Source organism: Elaeis guineensis, chromosome 14, assembly GCF_000442705.2.
Source record: "Elaeis guineensis isolate ETL-2024a chromosome 14, EG11, whole genome shotgun sequence".
Classification (NCBI taxonomy): Eukaryota; Viridiplantae; Streptophyta; class Magnoliopsida; order Arecales; family Arecaceae; genus Elaeis; species Elaeis guineensis.
This window is the reverse complement of record NC_026006.2, coordinates 68795289-68816840: the sequence shown is the minus strand read 5'-3', so window position 1 is coordinate 68816840 and position 21552 is coordinate 68795289. Positions and strand designations below refer to the sequence as shown.

Here is a 21552-nt window from a genome sequence, read left to right as displayed (position 1 = left end):
AAAGTTATAATTTCAACACAAGATGCTATAATATTGACACAAGAATCATAATTTTTTTGGAAGGAAAGGAGTATTTTCATCATCTAAAATTTCAAACGAAAAAATAGAATCACAAACATTAAATAGATATTAAATAAGTATTAAAAAGTGATAGTTATATGATCTAATCGGATAAAATGGTGCACTTCACATCGGATTTTCTACACCGCAGACGGTGCACGAAGAATTTCTCAGAGAACAAATTCTCCGGTAACCTACGAAACAGCAGTTAGGCAAAAGAATGCCACCATAGATGACATCCCTTCCGGCTCTTCCATATGTTGGATCCGGGTGCGAAACTTCTCCATAGTCTTCTCGTCATCGACCTGCAAAGCCTACTTATGAGAAAATATGCTAGAAAACATGCTCCATTACCAAGTAACAAAAGAAGAAGAAGAGCTACAGATTTTGCAAGCAAGGCTTTGTGATCCAAGGTGTGACTTGATTGCAGGCTTGTTTGGATATTTAAGCTAAAAATTATATAGGATTCGTGAAGTGAGCCGGTACAATCATCAAGATCATAGAGTTACAGGATAGGCTAAACCAATCTGCATAAATATCCATGGATAGCTTCAGAGTGGACTAGCCCGAAGCTCATAAGATTATATGACTTCCAGCCCAATGATCTTTATCTTTTGCCCATTCACATACGGATTCTTGGTTGACTAATTCCATTTAAACATCATGCGCTTAGAATCTGGCAACCGAGAGAACAAATCAATAGAGTCAGCTACCACAGACCAATTCCTGGCATGCAGGTTTCCTTACCCATGAAACACTCCCCAGTTTTACAAAACCGACACCTTGGCATGTAACTAAATTATGGCTTCAATAAACTGAGGCCATAGGAATGCGAGTGGGGCAACGAACCCCGTCAATCCTGGGCAAAATCTAATGGTGGGCTCTGAATCTATGTGGGTATTCTGGAGCCTTTGGAAACAGCCACGTCAACGTACCGTACTCTTCTCTCCAGACTGATAACCCTACTAATAAAAAACTTTGGTTTTCCAGGTTCTCTCCTCAAAGCTGAAAAAGGGATGTGTACAATCTGAGCACATCCATTTAGTACATACGAATTCAGACATCTATTTTCAGATCTTATTAGATTTTAAAAATTTTCAAATTCAAATCCAAATATCAATAAATTGCGAAACCCATAATTCAAAACTAGCCACCTGCTCAGCTACCAAGCTACAATGTTCTTATCTATTTTATATAGGTATTTTATATTACTTATTCATGTATACGTAGATCATTAAATAATCATTCGCTGTATGTTGTAACATTTATTTTAATCATTATTTTTATAAAAATTAAATCTTTTTAAATAAAATAAAATAAGTATATTTATTTTTTATAGTATTTTGACAATTTTATTGTTAAAATATTTAAAAATATTAATACTATCTATCTACTCTTATATTTTCATATAATTTTTTTACAAACTCTTTAAAAATAGAAGATTCATGATTATTTTTGTTTATGCCATAATTAAACGATAATTATAGTATTTGATGCAAATATATTAATATTTTTATTTTAAATACTTTAATTTTAATATTTTTAATAAAAATACAGGAGTACCGATGACTTGGATCCTTGACCAGCTCATTTTCCAAGAGAATTTAATAACTATGCCTCACATCCTTAGTTATATATGTATCATGTGCAATTAACTAAATTTTGTTCTCATCTTTATTAGTTTTCATTATTGAATTCTATTAAAATATGATTTGTATCTTAATAATATCCAACTTATATTATATTTGAATAGAAAAAAATGGATATAACTAATATCTAACTTATATCCATAAACATTTAGAATAAATATGAATATTACTTAATATTTAATTTGTATCCATATTTGCTTAACAAATGTGGATATTAATTTTTGCATCTATTTAGTATCCAAACATACTTATTAAAAAAATAAGTAGATATAGATATACTAGTATCCGACCATTTTTAGCCTTATCTCTCCTCAAATTTTTTTTTTTTCCCTTAACAACTTTATGCCAAGCATTAAGGAAGTTTTGATCTTATTCTCCATTGAAATCCAACACAAGCATTTACAAGTGAAAGAAATGATGTTTTTAGTACTTAATTAGCACTAGACCATATAGACTTGCTGCTATTATCATTGACAATAAGTACTTCTAACCAGATTGTGTGAAAGAGTCATAGGAAATTCTGTAAATTAACATGCATTCTCGAATATGGAATTCAACATTAGATTGTAATTTCTTTACCATACCTTACCACTCTTGTATTAAAATGTATTGAAGTTCTTTGAAACTTCGTTAACGCAATCATGATTGTTAATTATTTGATAGTCTTGCTGCAAATCATATCAAAAGATACTTTTGATATTAAAAGTTGATTTTTTTGTTGTTATCCAAATTTTTCCACACAGCACAGATTATCCTCCGAATGAGAAAGACCTTTCCTCGTGACACATAAGGTGGCCAGCGAAGTGCCTTCCTTGAGTAGTCGATGTAATTCATTAATATAATATACTGGGTAGCAGCTGCTATCATTTCAGTCCCAATCACAAGCAAGTGGCCAATCGCATCAGCAGCTTGTTTTTTTTGTTTCTTTTTTTTTTTTTCTTTGTGGTTTTGGGGTTGTGGGGTGGGGGAATCCTACCTGTGCGAAAATAAATATATGTGGGAGAATCCTACCTCGTGATAACAAGTCTTAGTTTGCGTCAAGTGATCGAGAAAAATAAGTGTATGCATCAATAATATTCTTAGAGAACCAATATACCAGAAGTACGATTGCCCTGTCTTTGGAACTATAAAGTTTTTTACCCACAGAAGGGAAACAAGAAATTAAAGAAGAATGTCACTGGTGGGGCCCAAGTTTGTTAGGTGATGCATGTGAATGCACAGAGCTCGTGCTCTTTATCTAATTTGTTCGAGTTATGCTCTCCTAGCTGCTACCAATACCGATGCCAACGTATTCAGTGCTGCTTAAACCATGAAAAATGGATTCTCTATTATTTAAACTATGCTTTGTGATGAAGTCCACAGTTAAAAGAAATGTGAAAATTTACGATTTGATTTCTACAATTTGATTCATAAAAAACGATATGTTTTGAATCAAGTTAGAGACCTAAATGAGTTCTGTCGATGGGGGACTGTTTAGAAAACGTCCATGATCATAAATTGTTATATTTATAAATATTCCATTGCTATCGCAGGAGATGGAGTAGCTCAAGGATGTGCCGGCAGTTGGAGACCAAACACATGGTGATCAATCCCCTCCTACGTATGGCAAGTTCTGCACGCAACTCTTTTTCAATAAAAGCTGGGTGGCTGCTCCCAGCTTCCCCTTTCCCCTTTCCATAAAAAAATAAAAACTTCTGCACGCAACCTCTCATTGCTGGTTACTTCACTATGATTAAATCTACTGATTGTCTTAAATGTGAAGGACTTATGCCATGTAGTCTCTCTTGATCTAAACACAAAGAAATGTGACATAACTGTTGGATATAGAAACATCAATATGATAAGAAACTTTGTAAGACCTTATATAAATTTGTCCTCTTTCATTTTGTCAGCTAACTTGAACAATCATATCCTGAGTAAAAATCATATGAAATGCATGAGCGATACAAAAATATTCATCACATTTGGTTAGTTATGGAATTTGGAAAGACACCGGCTTGCCATTTTCTTAATCCAGGTTACTTGCAAATGAGTTCATATAAAATAAACTCAACTATTAGAAAATTGCTATCAATCTCCAATAGGAAAACCAGAGAACAGCCTAACGATGTTAACAGACCAGCAAGCTTGCATCAATACATGGGCATGTGACAAGAATGGAAGAACAAAATGGCAAACTGCTAGCCTTTCGGGAAAAAAATTAAGGGCAAACCGCTGGAAGCATTGATAAACAATAGCCAGTCTGCTTACTATGATTATACTAGGTTCATGAAATGAAAGTGGGCTTCCTCCAAAAAAAAAAAAAAAAAAAGGTGGGTGACTTGCTCACCTTAATTTCGAACAAACAAGGAAAAATCTTTTTGATGAAAACAAAGAAAGAACAATCAAACAAAGAAGTTGACCTCTTTTGCCTCTCATAAGCGCAACGACCCCAATCCTGAGAAGAAGAATGAGAAGAAAAGTACAAATCCTGCTAATATTACTGAGGATTGCGCACCATGTTCTCCAGCACAATCATAAAACCCATTAACCCAATGCTGCAAAAAAGAAGAAGAAAAGTACAAATTCTGCTGATTTTATATTAATCTGAGCATTGCAAAGTGATCTTTTCGAGCACAATCTACATATTCATTTTAAACCACCTAGTTTCTTGGTTTCAGTGATCATGGTCAATACGTCTTTTCTCTCTCTCTCTCTCTTTTTTGAGGTATAAAGGAGGCTGATAACCAGCCACCTGTCATTTATGCGTAAAAGTAAAAAAAATCTAAATTCTCTAGAACTTGGTTGAGCGGACAGGTAAAATATTCTGCTGTATTCGACAGGCAGGTTAATTTTTAGGTTCTTTTAGTTGCATAAAAATGAAGTTTTTCATTTTTTTCGATAAATCTGTAATCAGCTAATACCCATATGCCAGCTACACTGCAATTAATTATACCTTATAAATTGGATTTTGGGATAATGCAAATCTATACAACCGACAAAAGTAAGAAGCTAATCATTGAAATATATATCTAGTTAAATATCAAGAATTTGCCCACATAAACTGAAGGTGGTGGTAAGTTGTCATTTTAAAAAATAAGGTAAATAGGCCAAATTATCCAGACAGAAGTTGACTATGGTTATTTGTGGTCACATATTATTTCGCTAGTGATGTGAAGAAAAGATCAGAACTTACAAATACATGCATGTACTGCTTTCTGGCCGAGAAAAGGCCTCTCTTTTTTCGACCATCTCTACACTTGGCTCACAAATGCAATTCAAGAACCTGGTGTACTTTTCATAGATTTTCCTCATTGTATCTAGTGGATGGTAATTAATGAGAAAAGAGTTTTACACTGCAAAGGTTAATACTTCCAGCTCCTTTTTTTCGTGAAAATACAGATGTTAATACTTTAAGTATACTTTTTTGCGCCGAATAATTTTCCACATGCAGTCTTTGTTTGCAATCATCAACCAAAACTTTTCGAGTTTACAAACCAGGAGAAGAGGCCAAATAATGCCAAAACAACAGACGTTTTTAAAAGAGAATCCACAGTTACGTTATCAACTTTTTTTTTGCACGTATTTCCAAGGCGCCTTTCAACAGATAACTTGTCGCACAATTATCTTCCATGATAGAAAAACATCATGTCACATTATTGAATATAAAATATTTAACAAATGACCAGTTAAATATTGGAAAAATCCAGGAACTCGTACGTGAACAAGGGCCAGAAAAATAGAAAAAAAAAAAAAAAAATGCGACTACTGCTCATATCCCGCAAGTCTCATCTAATATAAGCACCAATTCAGCGAACTGTACTGCGTCCCGGTCCATCTGGCTTAAAAGACTAGATAATTCCAACCGACACCGGCGAATATTAAAAATCGTAGTTCTATGGCTCCCTTTCTGTCCATTCCTTTGATTTGAAGTGTGGGACTACAGCACCACCTACTCCCTCAAAAGCAAACAATCTACAAATTGACACTATATAACCTAACTTTCAATACCTCGGTTTTCATTGAGATTATTTAAGATCATGAAGAATCTCCTAACACACGAGATTAGTGAGAAGATATAGGCTAACAAAAAGTTCTGGTAGAATTCAAGAAGCATGTTTTCAAATAGGTACACTATTGCACAGCAGACGTTGCTGGTTGTTTTGCCAATCCAGGTAAGTGTTATATTTCCTTCAGTGTTTGAGTTCATGCCTCAACCTGAAAATATCGAGACTTTAATTATGTCCAAGTTACCAGTTTTATATATTATATCTATATCTCTTCACACCTCTTTACAATTATTTGTCTTTAGTCTTCTTTTCTTGTAGGGAAACCGGGAAATATGTTGAAGAGAGGGATCTTTTCTTTCTCTTGCCGGACAGGTGGTGAATAAAGATAACTGAGGTGTGGAACCTGCAACAAAGGAAAGTATCACATCTCCCTTTCCTGACAGTCGACATAGCATTTGAGTATTTCTATTGAAGAAGAACAAGAAGAACGTTCCTAATATTGGTGTTGTCAGCCCTACTTCGTTGTCTAATCCACTGGAATTGACTGAGGAGAGATTTGGGAGTGACACACAAGATACAACCCTGTCTCAACTACTCTCAAGAGTCCTCGTAAATCTACGTCAGCGGGTTCTTATTTTGGCTCCAAGGAGAATGAAGAAATCTATGTCCACAATAAATGATTCTGTAAAAACTTAGATCGAATGACTATCAAATTTTCCTTATGATAAAGCATGACGTCCCATTTGTCTCTTAAGATGACCGAACTTTTGATGGTATGTTTCCATGTACGGAGCCATAACGGTTACACTTAATCTTGCATGAAAAACAAACAAGGCAATTTGATCAAAGGTTCGATGAATTAATCATGCGCGCGTACTCATATTAGAAAAAAAAAAGAAAAGAAAAGAAATAACAATTTATACCTGCCAACTTTTGAAACTATTAATATATAAATCACAGAAATAAAAGAATATTTATTGGGAAGGACGAAGGGATCATACTACCAGATTGAGTTTTTTTTTTTTCTCTATAAAATGATTTAATTGACTCATTATCTTGACCTAATGTTGAGTATAGGACTCAGGCATTCCAAACACATGCACTCGACAGACAGAACAAACTACAAATGAAGGATGAGATCGATGCACAAGTTATGACTTGTTTATTGATACATGTTGTTTGAATAAACATAATCATTGAATGTTTGTAGGAATCCTGTAATATTATTGGACAAATGGGATAGTGGATAGACGACGGTTGTCGTTTATATTATTTTTACTTACGTTCACATTAAATTAATCCATCAGCACTGGCTACATTTTGATCCTGTCCATACGCATCCCAGCCCCCCCACCCCCTTAATTATTATAATAAGAAGATTGGTCCAGCCAACTCTTTATATTGTCGACCGTACAAAGTCTATTTCTAGCCATCAAGGCCTGCTGGTAATATAGGAAGTATCATCATAAGCTATTGATTTATCGTTAGACGGCCATGATTTAAATATAGATATATATATCAGTTGATGAAGTTGTCTATTCGGATAGTTTCTGCTTGTGTATCTAACAGTTTCGATAATTATCAACACTAAATAAATGCTTCTGGATTAAGTTGATCCTTGGTGACCTAGTGAAACTAGACTACTGCTGTTTGAGCGCGAGAGACCATTTAGAAGGGCGGTTATTAATTAGGAGGAGGCCCTGCTTAATTACTTGAAGCTTTTTCATCTTCAAACAGATTACTGCCGCCACCTATTTCGTGTCAGATGAGGCTGATGAGTTTTTTGTTTTATCTGAATCAAACTTTTAACTATTACTCAATTACCTTTCAGAAGTAAATTTAATTTTTATTTGTTTCTATATTACTTTCTGAGAAAATCCTTCTAAGTCATTATTCTTTTTAGGGTGGAAAGCACACCCTACAACTAAGAGCAGAAGTAGCTTCACAAGAACAAGCACCCAAAACTTCCTTCAAAAGACTTTTCAGCCGAGAGTTTCTCTCGTCTATAGATTCTACGTTTTCCCTTCTACAGATGCTTTCCTCCATCTGTGTCCACCTTTCCTCAAAGTCCTACCCAAAAGTACCCTAGCGGCTTCCAAGTTCTAAACTCTTGCTCGGATTTTCCTCATCCATGCACAGTGCCATGGAGCAAAAGAGGTATTGGATGTGGAGTAGAAGGAAACTGGGTGAGATGGCTCTCAGCTCCCAGATCCCTCTAATCTCCGTAGGCTCCTCCTACAGCAAGTCGTGGGAAGAACAAGCCTTCGCAGAAGACTCAGCAGGCCACTTAGGTGGGTGCATATGGCCTCCAAGATCCTATTCATGCAGCTTTTGTAGACGGGAATTCCGATCTGCTCAAGCTTTGGGTGGTCACATGAACGTGCACCGGAGGGATCGAGCAAGGCTTAAACAATCTTCGAGCCCTGCCAGTGAACCCCTTGAAAATAGTCAGCATCATCCTCTTACTCCTTGTATGCCACCGATAGGCCCCCAATATCCACCCCAGGTTGGATCTCTGGTATACAGCTCTAACCCTAAACCTAACCCTAATTGTGGTGTTGGAGAATCACCTGTCTCTCCTAAGGTTTCAGCAGCTTCCACCCAAGAAAATTTGAGCGAGCAAACCTTAAATATTTCTCCTTCTTATTCTGCATGTATTGTTCGAGGTAACCTGAAGGAATCCCTCTTCTCTACCAACGGACCCCCCAAAAATTCATTAACTGTCGGACTATTTACTATCCCAGAATTAAAGCTTGGACGAGAAAGTTTGAGGTTAAGAGAATTAGGTTTTCGGGCACGAAGAGATCCGGATGAGGAGGATGAGGCCATCAGCAGAAAGAAACGGAGGACTGATCCGACTTCTCCCTTATCTGTGAAACCATCTTCAGGTGACCCGCAACAAGTCCAATCCGAGGTACTGAAATTTAGCCCCAGACCTGTTGAAGAATTAGATCTCGAGCTTAGGCTCGGAGATCCCCCTGTAGTTAAGTAAAATTGCATATCCCTTGTGCTTAAATGAACAAACTTCTTCCCTTTATATTCATCCGAATCGTCTCCTCCTCAGTTTTAATCTTCATCTTCCTCTGTTTCCTCTTAGTAAAAGGCCCTTTTCTGTCCTCAGATGGAATGCTTGAATTTTCAAGTTTTTATTTGCTCAAAAATTGTAACCATATTGATGTGTCAAACATTGGAATGAAATTTTACTTTCTACAAAAAAAAAAAAAAAAAGTTGCATGCATTTGTATTATGAGAATATATAATCTTCTTTTGTAGATTGTTTCAAAGAAAAGAGGTGTTTTTTCACCAGTTCACAACATCTAATCATCATGAACTTACTACCTTGTTTATTTTCATTCACATGCATAATGATAAATAAGATAGAATGATCGATGTGCAGATGTTCAATACGACATTCATCGTTTACATGAGTACCATATGGAAATATCAAAATCTCCATGCTATATTACTTGTACAGATGTTTCTGCAGTTAGTTTTTTTGACAATCCAACCTTTTGGATAAGTGAAAGAGTTCTTTGGATCACTAGCTTCAAGAAGGTCAGTTTCCATCCATATCACTACCAGCATATGCTTATATTTTCCCCTCTAAGTGGTGATCTCCTATATATGTAGACTCTAGATCGTCATGCATGGTGAGTGTTTCAGCTACCCTTCCTTCTGTTTGGTGATTCAGTCATCCTTTTGTTTTCACTAGTAGATTCATATCTTTTTACAATAAGAATTTCCTCAATGAAAATAATTTTTCTTCTTTTTACATTGAGGAAAAATAAAGAACAAGCTGTAAACTTCAATAACTAATTAGAACTGATATATATCCTTTCCCAGGCTGATTTTACATAAGGAAGAATCTATTATCCTTCTACACTAGAGGAGAACATAGTGGATGGCTCATGAGAAATTGTGTTTGAATATTATATCTTGATCTTAGCCCCAGACAATAAGAGGGCGAATTGTTACATTCTTCCGTTCAAAAACTCTCAACCCTTGTTTTTCGGGTGGGAGGGGGTTGGCGATATATATATATATATATATATATATATTATATATATATATATATTGTGTGTGTGTGTGTGTGTGCGTGCGCGCGCGCGCGCGCACACACACACACACATATATATATAGAGAGAGAGAGAGAGGGCGAGAGAATTTGATGCATGAAGAGATGAAAGTAATTTGAACTGCATGGGAAGCGGTGAGTGCGGTTGTCTTTTTTCCCCGCATCCTACTGAGCTCGCTGACCGACACATTCCAGCAGTAGAACTAACCACATGCATGTGAGTCTGTTTAAAGACGTGTATGATCTGATGCATCAGTACATGGATTCCCTTTTCTGCAGTATTTCGGCATGAGACACATCTCTCTTCTCTATAAATTCCACCGGCTTGCATCCTGTTATTTTTCCTTTTCCAAGGCTCCAAAGCTACCCACTCCAAGGAATCATCACATTATAATAGTATTAGCCCATCACCAATTCATGATACCCAAGGAATACACCCAACCGCTCCGATCTATGCTCCTTTTCTTTCATCTCTTGCACCGATTAAAGCCCCCAGATAATTTTGATCTAAACCCAAACCCTAAGCTAGCCCTTGCTCACCATGCCAAATAAACGCTTAATACATACTTGAAGATATGCAACGCGCTAAAATAGCCATGTATACATCTGGATATGCTTAAATGCTTGAGGGAAGCGTCCAGTTTGACTTAATAGGTGGCAGAAGATTTTATGATGGGTTGCAGAAGAATTTAAGAGCATACCCAAAAATTTCTTGCTATTAAAGTGGCTGTGATTGAGAGAAAGGTCTAGAGATGGAGGCTTTGATAGAAGGGTACTCTGAAGGTGGAAGTTGCTCTCATGGTGTCAGTGGCTTTTGTGAAAAAAGGTACAGGAGGTATTGGTTGCCTTGAATTCTACAAATTACCGAATCTGTGTAAAAGGATCATAAAGGAGATCGAAAAAAGGCTTTGTCTTATCTTGCATTGGGATGTTGGCTTTGGGACAAACTTGGTCAGTGATGAACAGCTAGAAATGTAGGGAAGTACAGAGTCTGGGCCTGCGAGTGAGATGTTTAAAGCAGTGCTAGAGGAGCACATGGGTAGGAGGGTGTCGGTTGTGTGGGAGGGTTGTTATACTATTCAGCAAAGGGAATGAGGACTTATGCCCTAGGGTTATGTGCGGAGAAGGGCCACCTTGTTTGGGGAGCTCTGGAGATGCTGTGGCACGTTATGCTAACATAGTGAAAGGTTTAATAAAGTATCTGAGAGGTATATGGAATCGTGTACTGATCATTTATTTCATTGTTTATCAGCTGCTTTGGACTACATACCAGTATACAACTGGACCTGTTCATAATATATCCACTAAAGAGTTTAAACCATGTTTTAGATTCTCCCTCTCCCTCTCCCTCTCCCTCCCGCCCTCCTTATCGCATGCATGCATGTAGTACACACAATCTTCATGATGCTCAGCCCATAATAACATGCATCTCTCTCCTCAGAGCTTAGGTATTGTTTTGCAAGGTCATCCAGTACTGGTCTGACATGATGTCAGAGCATCAGATTTGAATATTAGGCTAATGATCTTATGCTGCATTGGTTTTTTCTGAGGTCCAATAATTAGTAAGAAAGGAGGTATATTTTAGTCAGCAATTGTACGGAAGCTTTTCCCACTTGCAATCTTCACTGTCTTTCCACTGTTGCAGTGTTTGCTTGTATCATGATGGTTAGGAACAGAAAATGAGTAAGAGGTCCCGGCATTGACATGATATGTAGACATATGCATGTCGACAAATTTTTCATGTTATCCGGTATATATGGTCCATGTATGCCAGATGTCTTCTTTCTGCACATACGTCAATATGACATGCCAATTATAATGTTTGTAAGCCAATGTTCAGCTAAGAACTCCATTAATGATTGACATGGTGGTGCATGATGGCTAGCTTCATCATACCAGCAAGCATCCATTCTGGCATGTGTGGGGAACCCTGCATTTTATTTCAATCAGAATGTGTTTGTTTGTGTGGAAAAAGTTCATTGTGATGGGCTGGAAAGTCGAGACCCGAGGATGTTTGGCCATCAATCATGAATGGGTTTGCGAAAAGATTAGATGATTAGTTCTTTTTTTAATTACAAAATCTTGTAGTGAATCATTTGTATACTGCTACATGAAATTAATTCTACAGCATTAAGTAGTTATACAGAACAAAATAAACAACAGCTAGAGCAACTAACTTATTTTGTACAAGCGAAAAGGTATCATGCTATATATACATGTTCATTGCATTCGGAACTTACATGGCCCTCAGATTCATGACACATCTCATCAGTTAAAGCTAGTATTAAAATTAATGCGGACATCATCATGCAGGAATCATACGAACATGTTTAATTTACTAAGACCAACATGTGCGTAGATGTTAAATAGTTAGCAGTGGCCACGGCACATGCATGCAATATCTTACCCTGGCTGATTAATTGGTGATATATATAACCGCCTTCAGTTCCTTTTCCATCATATCAAAATTCACACTAACTGCTTGTGGAAAATGTAATCTGATCGATATATATACCACCTTGAACTTGGCTGTCACGGGGTCCGCATACTTTTTTCTAAGACCTTGAAAACGTTAATGGCACAAACGATCTTAATTGTTATCAAACCTCTCGTAATCAAGATAATTAAGCTTTATAGCCCATTTCGATCGGGTCCGCGGGTCAGAATAATATTCAAAAATTGGAACTTTCATTGAATACAAAGTAGTTTTTAAAGTGAAGTTTGAACCACGGTTCTCAAACACCCTCCTAGCTATTACATGAGAAGGCAAATTTAGTAACACTACTAATCATTGCATGTACGTTGAATAAGAGCACTGCAAGGATGGTATGGGCGACATCTAGTGTACGTATGCATGTTCAATCTAATAAGCATATGCATGCCATTTAGTACATTTGCAACTCGTAAATTGATGCAACAAGCACATGTTTCCTAAGCTTTCTTTCTTTCTTTTTTTTTTTCTACATTTGCTAATTGCGATAGGGTTTTCTCAAATTCGAAAAGGGATCCTAGAAACGATTGTCATCTTCTCACTAGCAGGATTCTCTCTCGCCCCCACCATCGTCACCGGAAATTGTCCTCCTTTCCGGTGCCTGCAGATCCAGGAGGAAGATCCAGTCACGAAGGATCATACAGTTTTTACTTCTACCTCAAGCAATGTGCGGACAAACAAGAATAAACCAGCAGCCGTGTTAGCGTAATCTTGTAGCTCACCTGTCCAAATAATTATTCTTTCTTGAGTCAAAACTATTGAGAAGGAAATCCACAAGTAGGTAGATGTGCTCCAATCATGTAATCCCATGTAGCCATCAAGGCATTCGAGGAAAATTGAATTATCAAATCTATCGGACGGGTTGGTTTATAGGGAGAGTTCAAGGATAACACCGACCATGTCTAAGCGCAACATATATCGGTGTCAGACTAGCACTAGATATATAGGGCTGTCATATAGGTCAGCGTAGTCCTGCCTTGACCCGTTCCGATGTTGGCAACCAACTGGTCCAAGAATCCGAGGTCAGCCATGTTTTCCGGGAGAGGATGGATGGGTTATCTTATCTTATCTGGCTTGCATGCCCGTCGCTGCCTCCTCAAACTAAGAAATTGGCCCCCAATTTACGTCTACATGACAAATCTTCCATCGTTCTCTAGATGATGACGCCAATGACACCTGTCGAACAATGTGTCCGATGGGCCCTAATAATCAATTCACGTATTCTTAAAATAATAATAATAATAATAATAATCATGGACTCGATAATGGACTCCAATGTTAGCTTAGCTTAGCTTACTTGTCTTCTATACAGTCGCCGGGTATTGGATGGTGGATAGGTATTGTATGGGCCATCTCCTATCAGCAGGAGCTAAAATTTATGCTAAGCGAAATTCTGTGCCCTACCGACAGTGTAGAAAATTTGATATGAAGTGCATCATCTCATTCGATTGATCGACGTAGTGATCATTTTCCAAGCATATTTAATACCTGCAGGTCGGTTTTTTTATTTAAAAATTTTGTATGACGAAAATATTTCTATTTTCTAAAAAGATTATGATATTTTATGTCCATATTATGACATCCTGCATCCATAATATGCACATGATATCATAATTTTTTTTAAAAAATATAGATATTTTCATCATTCAAAATTTTCAAACGAAAAAGTCGACATGTGGACATTAAATGCACGTTGAAAATTGATTGGATAAAAATATGTCTCTCATATTATGATATCTTAGGTCATATTATGACATCTTGGATTATATTACGCTACAAAATGTCATAATTTGATTATATTATGCTACAGGATGTTATAATTTTTTTTAAAAGATAAAAATAATTTTATTATATAAATTTTTAAATAAAAAATTAATTTATAAATATTAAATATATATTGAAAAATAATAATTATATAAACCAATCGGATGAGATGGTATATTTCATATCAAATTTTTTATACCCTCCATGGTGCACAAAAAAATTTTCTTATGGTAACGTGAGCAAAGAAATTGGGGTTGGGGCTTTTCGAGATTGGGCTGGAGAATTACATTTTTCCGTGCTACAATTGTCTTGCACTTAATGAGCCTTGCCGATGTCGGCCATTAATGCTGGTGTCATCTTGATAGGTTGAACATTCGCGGCTGATCGACCGTAGTGGCCAAATCTGAAGGATCACGGTTGACACGCACGTCCTCTCACAAACACGTGCAAAAAGAGCCAATGCAAATAGAGCAACTCCTAAAGTCAACACATCACACGCTCACTCCATGGCACAAAATTATCCCCGCAGGTTAGTCGAGCAGGAAAAAATATTTGTTGCAACGATGATATCATATCATATATATCATAAATCAATAAAAATTTTTATATTTCATCAATTTTAATATATTTTATTAATTTTTATGAATGATATCCATATTATCTCTTTGTATTTTATTGATTTTCGACTTCTCATTGATTTATTGCAAATATGACATGATATCACCGTTATAATGAATATTTTCTTAGTCCAGTAGAAGGTGGATAGTTGGATGGATAGTAAATTCACTTTAGCTAGACCTAAACTGTGTTTTATTGAATCTTTTAGTAATAGATATGATTTAAGTTTAATTTTGTGATATGATGGGAGAAAAATTTTTTTTTTTTAATCCGCTCAACTCAATCTCAAAAAAAAAAAAAAAAATCGAAAGCAGAGATTAAATCCATTTTCTTTCAATTTTTATTTTTTTTACTTATTAAAAATAAAATATATATCTTTTATTTATAATAATGAGGTCCGTCCTTATACAAATTGAATCCAATTCCTCTTCTAATTCTAAAGAGACTCTTTTATCTGAAATAGATGTATTTAGTAAAAATAATTTGAAAAAAGTTAAAATTCTTCAGAGATAGATCTCGATTTTTATATCAATCCTGCCTCCTGTCATTCCACAGGATTCTTTTCAGATTGAAAATTATACTCGATCAAAATTTTATCAAAAAAAAAAATTCAGATTGATCGATCCATTTCGAAACTCAAATGAAGAATTTTTGTTCTAATTGCTAGGAGTGCCGCTTCTTTCGTGGGCTGGTGTCATGCAGTTTTTTTTTATAAAAAAAAAATTAGTAAAATTGGATATTGTATGATCAAATTAAAGCTTCAAATATTTGACTTACGAATTGATTTTTTGATATAGCATATCTTGCTCATAGGTCCTGTGCAGCTTTTATTCGTAGTGGCAAAAAAGGTCCATGTCAAAAATTTCAGGATCCTCCTAGTCATTTTGACATAGATACATTCCAGGTGCAAGCATTGGAACAAAAGTCATTCCAATATTCAGATAACTCCATTCAAATATTCAGTTTCCGTCCACTCCCTTCTTGGATCACCCCTCCGTAGAAGGCTATCATGTCCCGAACGCCTCAAGTAGACCCATACCGTCGTAGAATCATTTTAAATAGTGAACTCTTTCAGAATACAAGGAGCATATTACAAGGAGTCTGATCTAGGTTTGCCTTGATCCGCCACCTGACACAAGAAACAGCTATATGTGCCTTGATCCGCCACCTTCATCAGATTCTAGTGATCCAAACCTTTGATGGTACATCGATTTTTGTTCTTAGGTAGACAACCAAACAAAAATATCACGACCGCAACTAGAATAATGAGGCGTTGATGACACCATGGAAGTGATTTGTGAAGAAAAAACATGAACGAACAAGCTCAAAGTTCCAAGAAAGACCCGGTAGTAGATAACGATGGACTGCCGAGTTCAGGTGCAAAAGGTCCATGTTATCAGGCACTGAAATTTTGGAGAGAGAAAGGAAGCCAAACCATTGCTAAGACGGAGTATCGACCGACCTGCCATAGCCGATGGACCACATGTGTTTCTCAGGAAAGCAGAATTCATTTACTACATATGATTTCTAATAATACCAAAAATCATGGGACCCCAAGATATTTGGAATGTGATCCTCCAAATTCTTGAACCACCTTAACTCCTAGCGAACAAGTTAGTTGGCTATCTTTTTACCAAAAATTTTTTGAAAAAAAATGAGTTGGCTATCCAATTATGTTTGGAATCATGCAAGCATGGAGCATTATCTACATGATCTGCACGACACGCAATTCACAAATAGGCTAGCCTTTTAGGATATGACAATTAGTAGAGCTCGAGCTGTCGAGCGAAATACTTCCTGGGCCTTTTACTAGAAAGGAAGTGGCCCATCGAGTGTTCTGATTCCTGGGTTTATTACTTGAAAGAAAACTGGCCCATTGAGTGCTCTGATTCGTGGGCTTATTGCTAGAAAGAAAACTGGCCCATCGAGTGTTCTGATAGGCCTCTGTCATATATCCTTAATATGGGAGTCCGCCCGCGTTCGTCCGCCAAGCCAAGCCGGCAGCAAGTTTCAAACTTCCAGCTTATACTGAATTGGTTGGGTTCCTTCAATTGTATCTTATCCGCCATTTTTGTCGGGGGATGGGTGGCTGCGGGATTTATGAACCGGTGATAGAAGGGTAGTTGAATCACATCCTCTTGAATGCTACTGTAACAGGCAAGCGCACGGCATGTCTTACCAATGCCCATGCGTCAAACCAACATATTGATGCAGATGGATGCCACCTACCATTTACTCAAAAAATAAAAATAAATATTTTCATTGCTTTCTTTGTTCATACCACCAAGAAGAGAGCCGAGGTCCTCTGCAGTGCATGTTTTGCACCGCCGAGAGTTGTACATGATTCGATGGGCAATCTTGAAATGCTCAGCCATCCTCCCATCACTCTAGAAGGACTATTCGGTTGGAACATGTTTTACCATTGTTAAGAAACTTTGACTAAATTGCTTAACTCACCATTTCTTTCATGTACTTAGCTCTGTTAAAGAAGTGAACTTAATATATGAACGAACTTGATCAAGAAATCTGGGCTCATAAAACATAAATAATAAATATTTTCATATTATCTTATCTTTGTCACATATTGACACATTTTGTGCGAAGGAAAATGCATCTTAGACTGATTAATCTGTTAAATTATATTTCAATCATTAGATCAAAATCTTAGAGATTAGCTCATCGCTTCACCGTACAGGACATTTGTGGACAACACGAATTCGGTCGAATCTAACTAGGGTCATGTCATGCTCCATTCATGTGGTTAAAGAGACCCTCACCCCACCTAACCGCACATGAAACTTGGCACTCTCGCCGGAACGAGCGGCTTTTTTTTTTTTTTTTTAACGGTACCCACGCATGCACTGTGTGTCCTGATATAGTGAAATAGGTGCTAACCCATCCAGTTGAGGATAAAATTTTCAGTTCTCTTGTCATGAGGAGTATTACATTCTTGTGTCTCTTTGTTTATTTATCAGTACATAATATTTAATATCAGAAGAAATATTTGAATGTGTGCGTTGTTTTCTTTCTTTGCCTTTTATTATTATTGGTTGGCTAGACACATCCTTTGTTTACATGAACCACCATAGGGCTTATTTGGGAACGATCCGACAAGTCTGGGACGGGAAGAGTCTGCTGGAGAGGAAGAGAAGGAAAAAGCGGAATCATAGAAAGGAAGCAAGGGTCAGGGAGGGGTCCAGGTCCCGTCAAATTAAAGCTCTACTAAAGGCCTGATGGCTTTATCGATGGGAAAGTTTTTGATGATGGTCCATATCAACTCAACACTCTGGGCCTGGAATCTTGTTCGAGTAAAAAATAAATTTTTTTCTTTTCCCGGCCAAGAGGTCCGTGGGCTAAAGAAATTATAGGTTGAACCTAGTTCACAGTGAACCAAGGATAATTTATTAGTTATAAGGCATTAAATAGATGTTAAGGAGGGAAAAGTATTAAATACATGATAATGCATATTGTTAAGGAGAAATAAGATATTAATTATCCCTGATCCACTGTCAACTAGGTCCAATCAATAATTTTTCTATGGGCTGGGACTTCCCAGACTTTTACAATAAGATTCTTGCAGAATTTTCCCAGAACCGTCCAAACAACTGCTAAGGTCCTTTGGTACTGTATTTTTTTTTTTAACCAAAAAAAAATCCAATGTAAAAAATATATTTGGTTACCATGTCTCTATTTTTTATAAAAAAATATTTTTTATTATTTCTAAAAAAATAAAAAAAATGGAAGCAAAAATTTTTTGCTTCCATTCTTTTTTTCTTTTTTTTTAAAGTAGATTTTCAAACCTCTCCTCCCAACCCCTCTTTCTTCTTCCACGATCTTATTTTTAATCCCATTGCCCTCACTTGACCACATCGATTCTTCGAACCTCATTGATCGTCTCTTCCTTTGACATCGAGTAATCTTTTATCCGTGGTTGCATCGCTAGCTTCATCTTCATTCTTCTCTAATTTACTTCTCTATCCGATATTAAATTTATCCTTATCTCTAGTCATATTGTTAGCCCTTTTATCTTTTCTCTCCATTATTATCGGTCTTTATAATTAAAAAAAATATTAAATATATTTTTTATTATTAAATATATAAAGAATATAAAAAATTAATTTTTATTTTTGAAAAAATGACAAGATGTCAAACCCATCCTAAATCTTGTCCTAACGTGATTGGGATTAGGTTACAGCAACTATAGCCAATATCCACTCTTCTCTCGCTATCTCGCTCTCGCACCCTGTGGCACTCTCCTGCCCACGGGATATTGTGTGGTTCTCAAATAGGTCCCTACACGTGTATAACCAAGCACCACATTTCACACTTTGGGGCATGATTTCATTAGACCGAAAAAAACAAAGCCACTACACATGCATAGAACTACAGCATTGCCTTTATAGGTGACGATATGGTGATTGTTAACCTGACCTCAGCATAAATTGGAGTGTCTAGCCATGGTATTATCCAAAGTGTTCTACTTTGATGATAACCAAAGTGTCATTCAAATTCAATCAAGCAATTGAAAAATGTTATGAGTCATGTTGCGGCAGATTTTTGGCTCGAGCTGGAGCTACTGGAGCGAGGTGAGGCTCGGTGAAAATGATGACGATCGGACCTACAAAATAAGTTTTTGGTCGAAAATGATTCCAGTGGGAACCTTTCGATATCCAAATCAGGGATCAAGAGTAGATGGAGAAGAGCGCATGAGAAAATAGGTTGCATACCATAAGGGGTCCTTTATTTCCCCTATTTATAAAGTTGTGGGAGGGAATAATTGTCGGAGATCACTCTGCCCCGTAGGCATATTCTTGATTTCTGTGAACTTAGCGAGTGGCGGCAGCTTTGGCCGATCATTTTCGTCGTTAACTCTGATGGACCTGATAATTGATATCGTCCAATCCCGCATGTGGTCAGCCATTTTTCATAGTGGCTGTGACTTAAATACTTAAGGCACAGTGATTGATGTAACTCTTTTTCGTGTGTGGCCAATTGTTTTTCGCAGATGTCATGGCTAGCTGCTATCCTTAATGACTGATGTGATCAAATTGTGTAGGAATTTCTTATGGGCATCATGGCTAGCAGCGATACTTAATAGATGATGTGATCAGACCGTGTGAGGGTTTCTAGTGGGCATCATCAAGCATAGCTACTGAAATGAAGGGTAAAAAGGGTGCACCTCAGGGGCAGACAGCAGGGACTACTTCGATGATTGGCGGGTAGGTCAACAGTTGGGTGCTCTAGGAGAAGTTCGGGGGCCAACATCGGGGCTGACAGATGAGGTAGGAGATCGACAGCATAAGCAGGGTTTGACGGCTTGAGCGCGATGGCGTTGGTGAAGAGCCAAGGAATCCACAGGCAAACCTGCAGTCGATGTACAGGTTGGGGCCGATATGGGGCTTGTAGGCTAAAGTGGATGGTCGGCTTATTCGAAATTTTCTTGTGCCATCGGATAGGGTACTAATATTATATTCATAACAAGTCTCATTGAAGACTATTTAAAGATGGTAAATGCCCATCAAGAACATAGGCATAATGTTGATAACGATTATACTAGCTTAGCGTGTATCTTGTTAATCTTAGCAATGGACGTGAACCCCATTATTTATAAAGGCAGAATTGAGAGACCTTTAGCTAAATCATTCTTTTTACTCTTCTCTCCCTCTCTCTCTGAACACTCTCTCTCCCATCATTTTTCTAGAATTCGACTAACTTGAGTATTAAAGGATTCTTTGTCAGACAAACTCTAACAAGAAGATTTTATTGTCCCATTGATTCGTAGAAGTTTGGTGAGATTCACCACCAATGTTGTGGCCTGTCCCCGATGGGATAGTCGGCTGGGAGCTGAGTCGTACGTCTGAGCGACGAAGGGCAGAAAACCCATAAAAGAAAGTCTTCTTATCGGAAGTTGTCCGATGGAGGATCCTCTGATGCCTAAGTCAGTCGGAGAAAGAAAACAGTCAGAGAGCCAAAATGTGAGCTCAAAATAGCAGAGTGTAGCCTAACTTGATTTTGCATACCTGATTCTCCATTGCTTACCAGTATTTATACGGCTAGAAAAGCCGTTATCATGCAACCCCCATCCTTGAATAGTCGAAATGTGAGAGTTATGGTATTTAGTGGGCAGTTACCTCATTAATTGCCATTAAAACTGAGTAATAGGCTGCTCATGGGCGATTATTGCACTCCACGTTCGCATATAGTTAATGCTCATAACTGTCATCGATACAAATAGTCGGTACGGAATCGAGGAAGTATTCGGCTAGATGTTGAATATCACCTAAGAGTCATAGATTGCATGTCGAACCAAGTTGGTTAAACACCGACTAGACTAAGTTCATTGCCATTGGCGGTCAAGTCCCGTCAATTTTGATCGGTTGAACGCCGATCAGGTCTAGACTCATCCAAATCAGATTGAATATCACAGCAACTCAATCAGTGCAGCATATTTGATCAGTTGAGAGGCGAGGAAGAAGCCTAGTCGACTAAGCGATGAGGATCTATCCCAACACTTGCCTCCCAACTCCTGAGTCTGATTGTGTAAATTTAATCGGACGAAAGGAGTTTATCATATGGATCCAAATAGTTTTTTCCGACAAGTCCAGCCGCTTTGTCGTTTCATTGAGTGAAACCATCATTTTGTCGTTTCATAGAACGTACGGCGGCTCTGTCGCATCGCAGGTTGTGTGGCATTAAATACCACGATGCTCGAGGCAATCTTTCATAATGATTGCAGAAGATTGGGTAGACGAACAATAATTTGTTAAGGTACCCAACTCATCCACGTATTAGTCATCTATTAGCCCGACTTGTAATCATGCAGATCCGACTAATTTGGCATGATCTCGATGGTGGTGCATCGAAAAGCCGAAATAATGGTCGGCCGGGATTTTTGCCATATGTCGA

General features: G+C 37.3%; 1 protein-coding gene across 1 annotated transcript; it reads left to right on the top strand.

The window, feature by feature from the left end:
- The first annotated feature begins 7608 nt into the window (after positions 1-7608).
- LOC105056898 (uncharacterized) lies at positions 7609-8814 on the top strand. The gene has a single exon (XM_010939263.2). It carries the CDS (start codon positions 7830-7832, stop codon positions 8688-8690), a length of 861 nt encoding a protein of 286 aa, XP_010937565.1. The 5' UTR covers positions 7609-7829; the 3' UTR covers positions 8691-8814.
- Positions 8815-21552: the final 12738 nt, after the last annotated feature.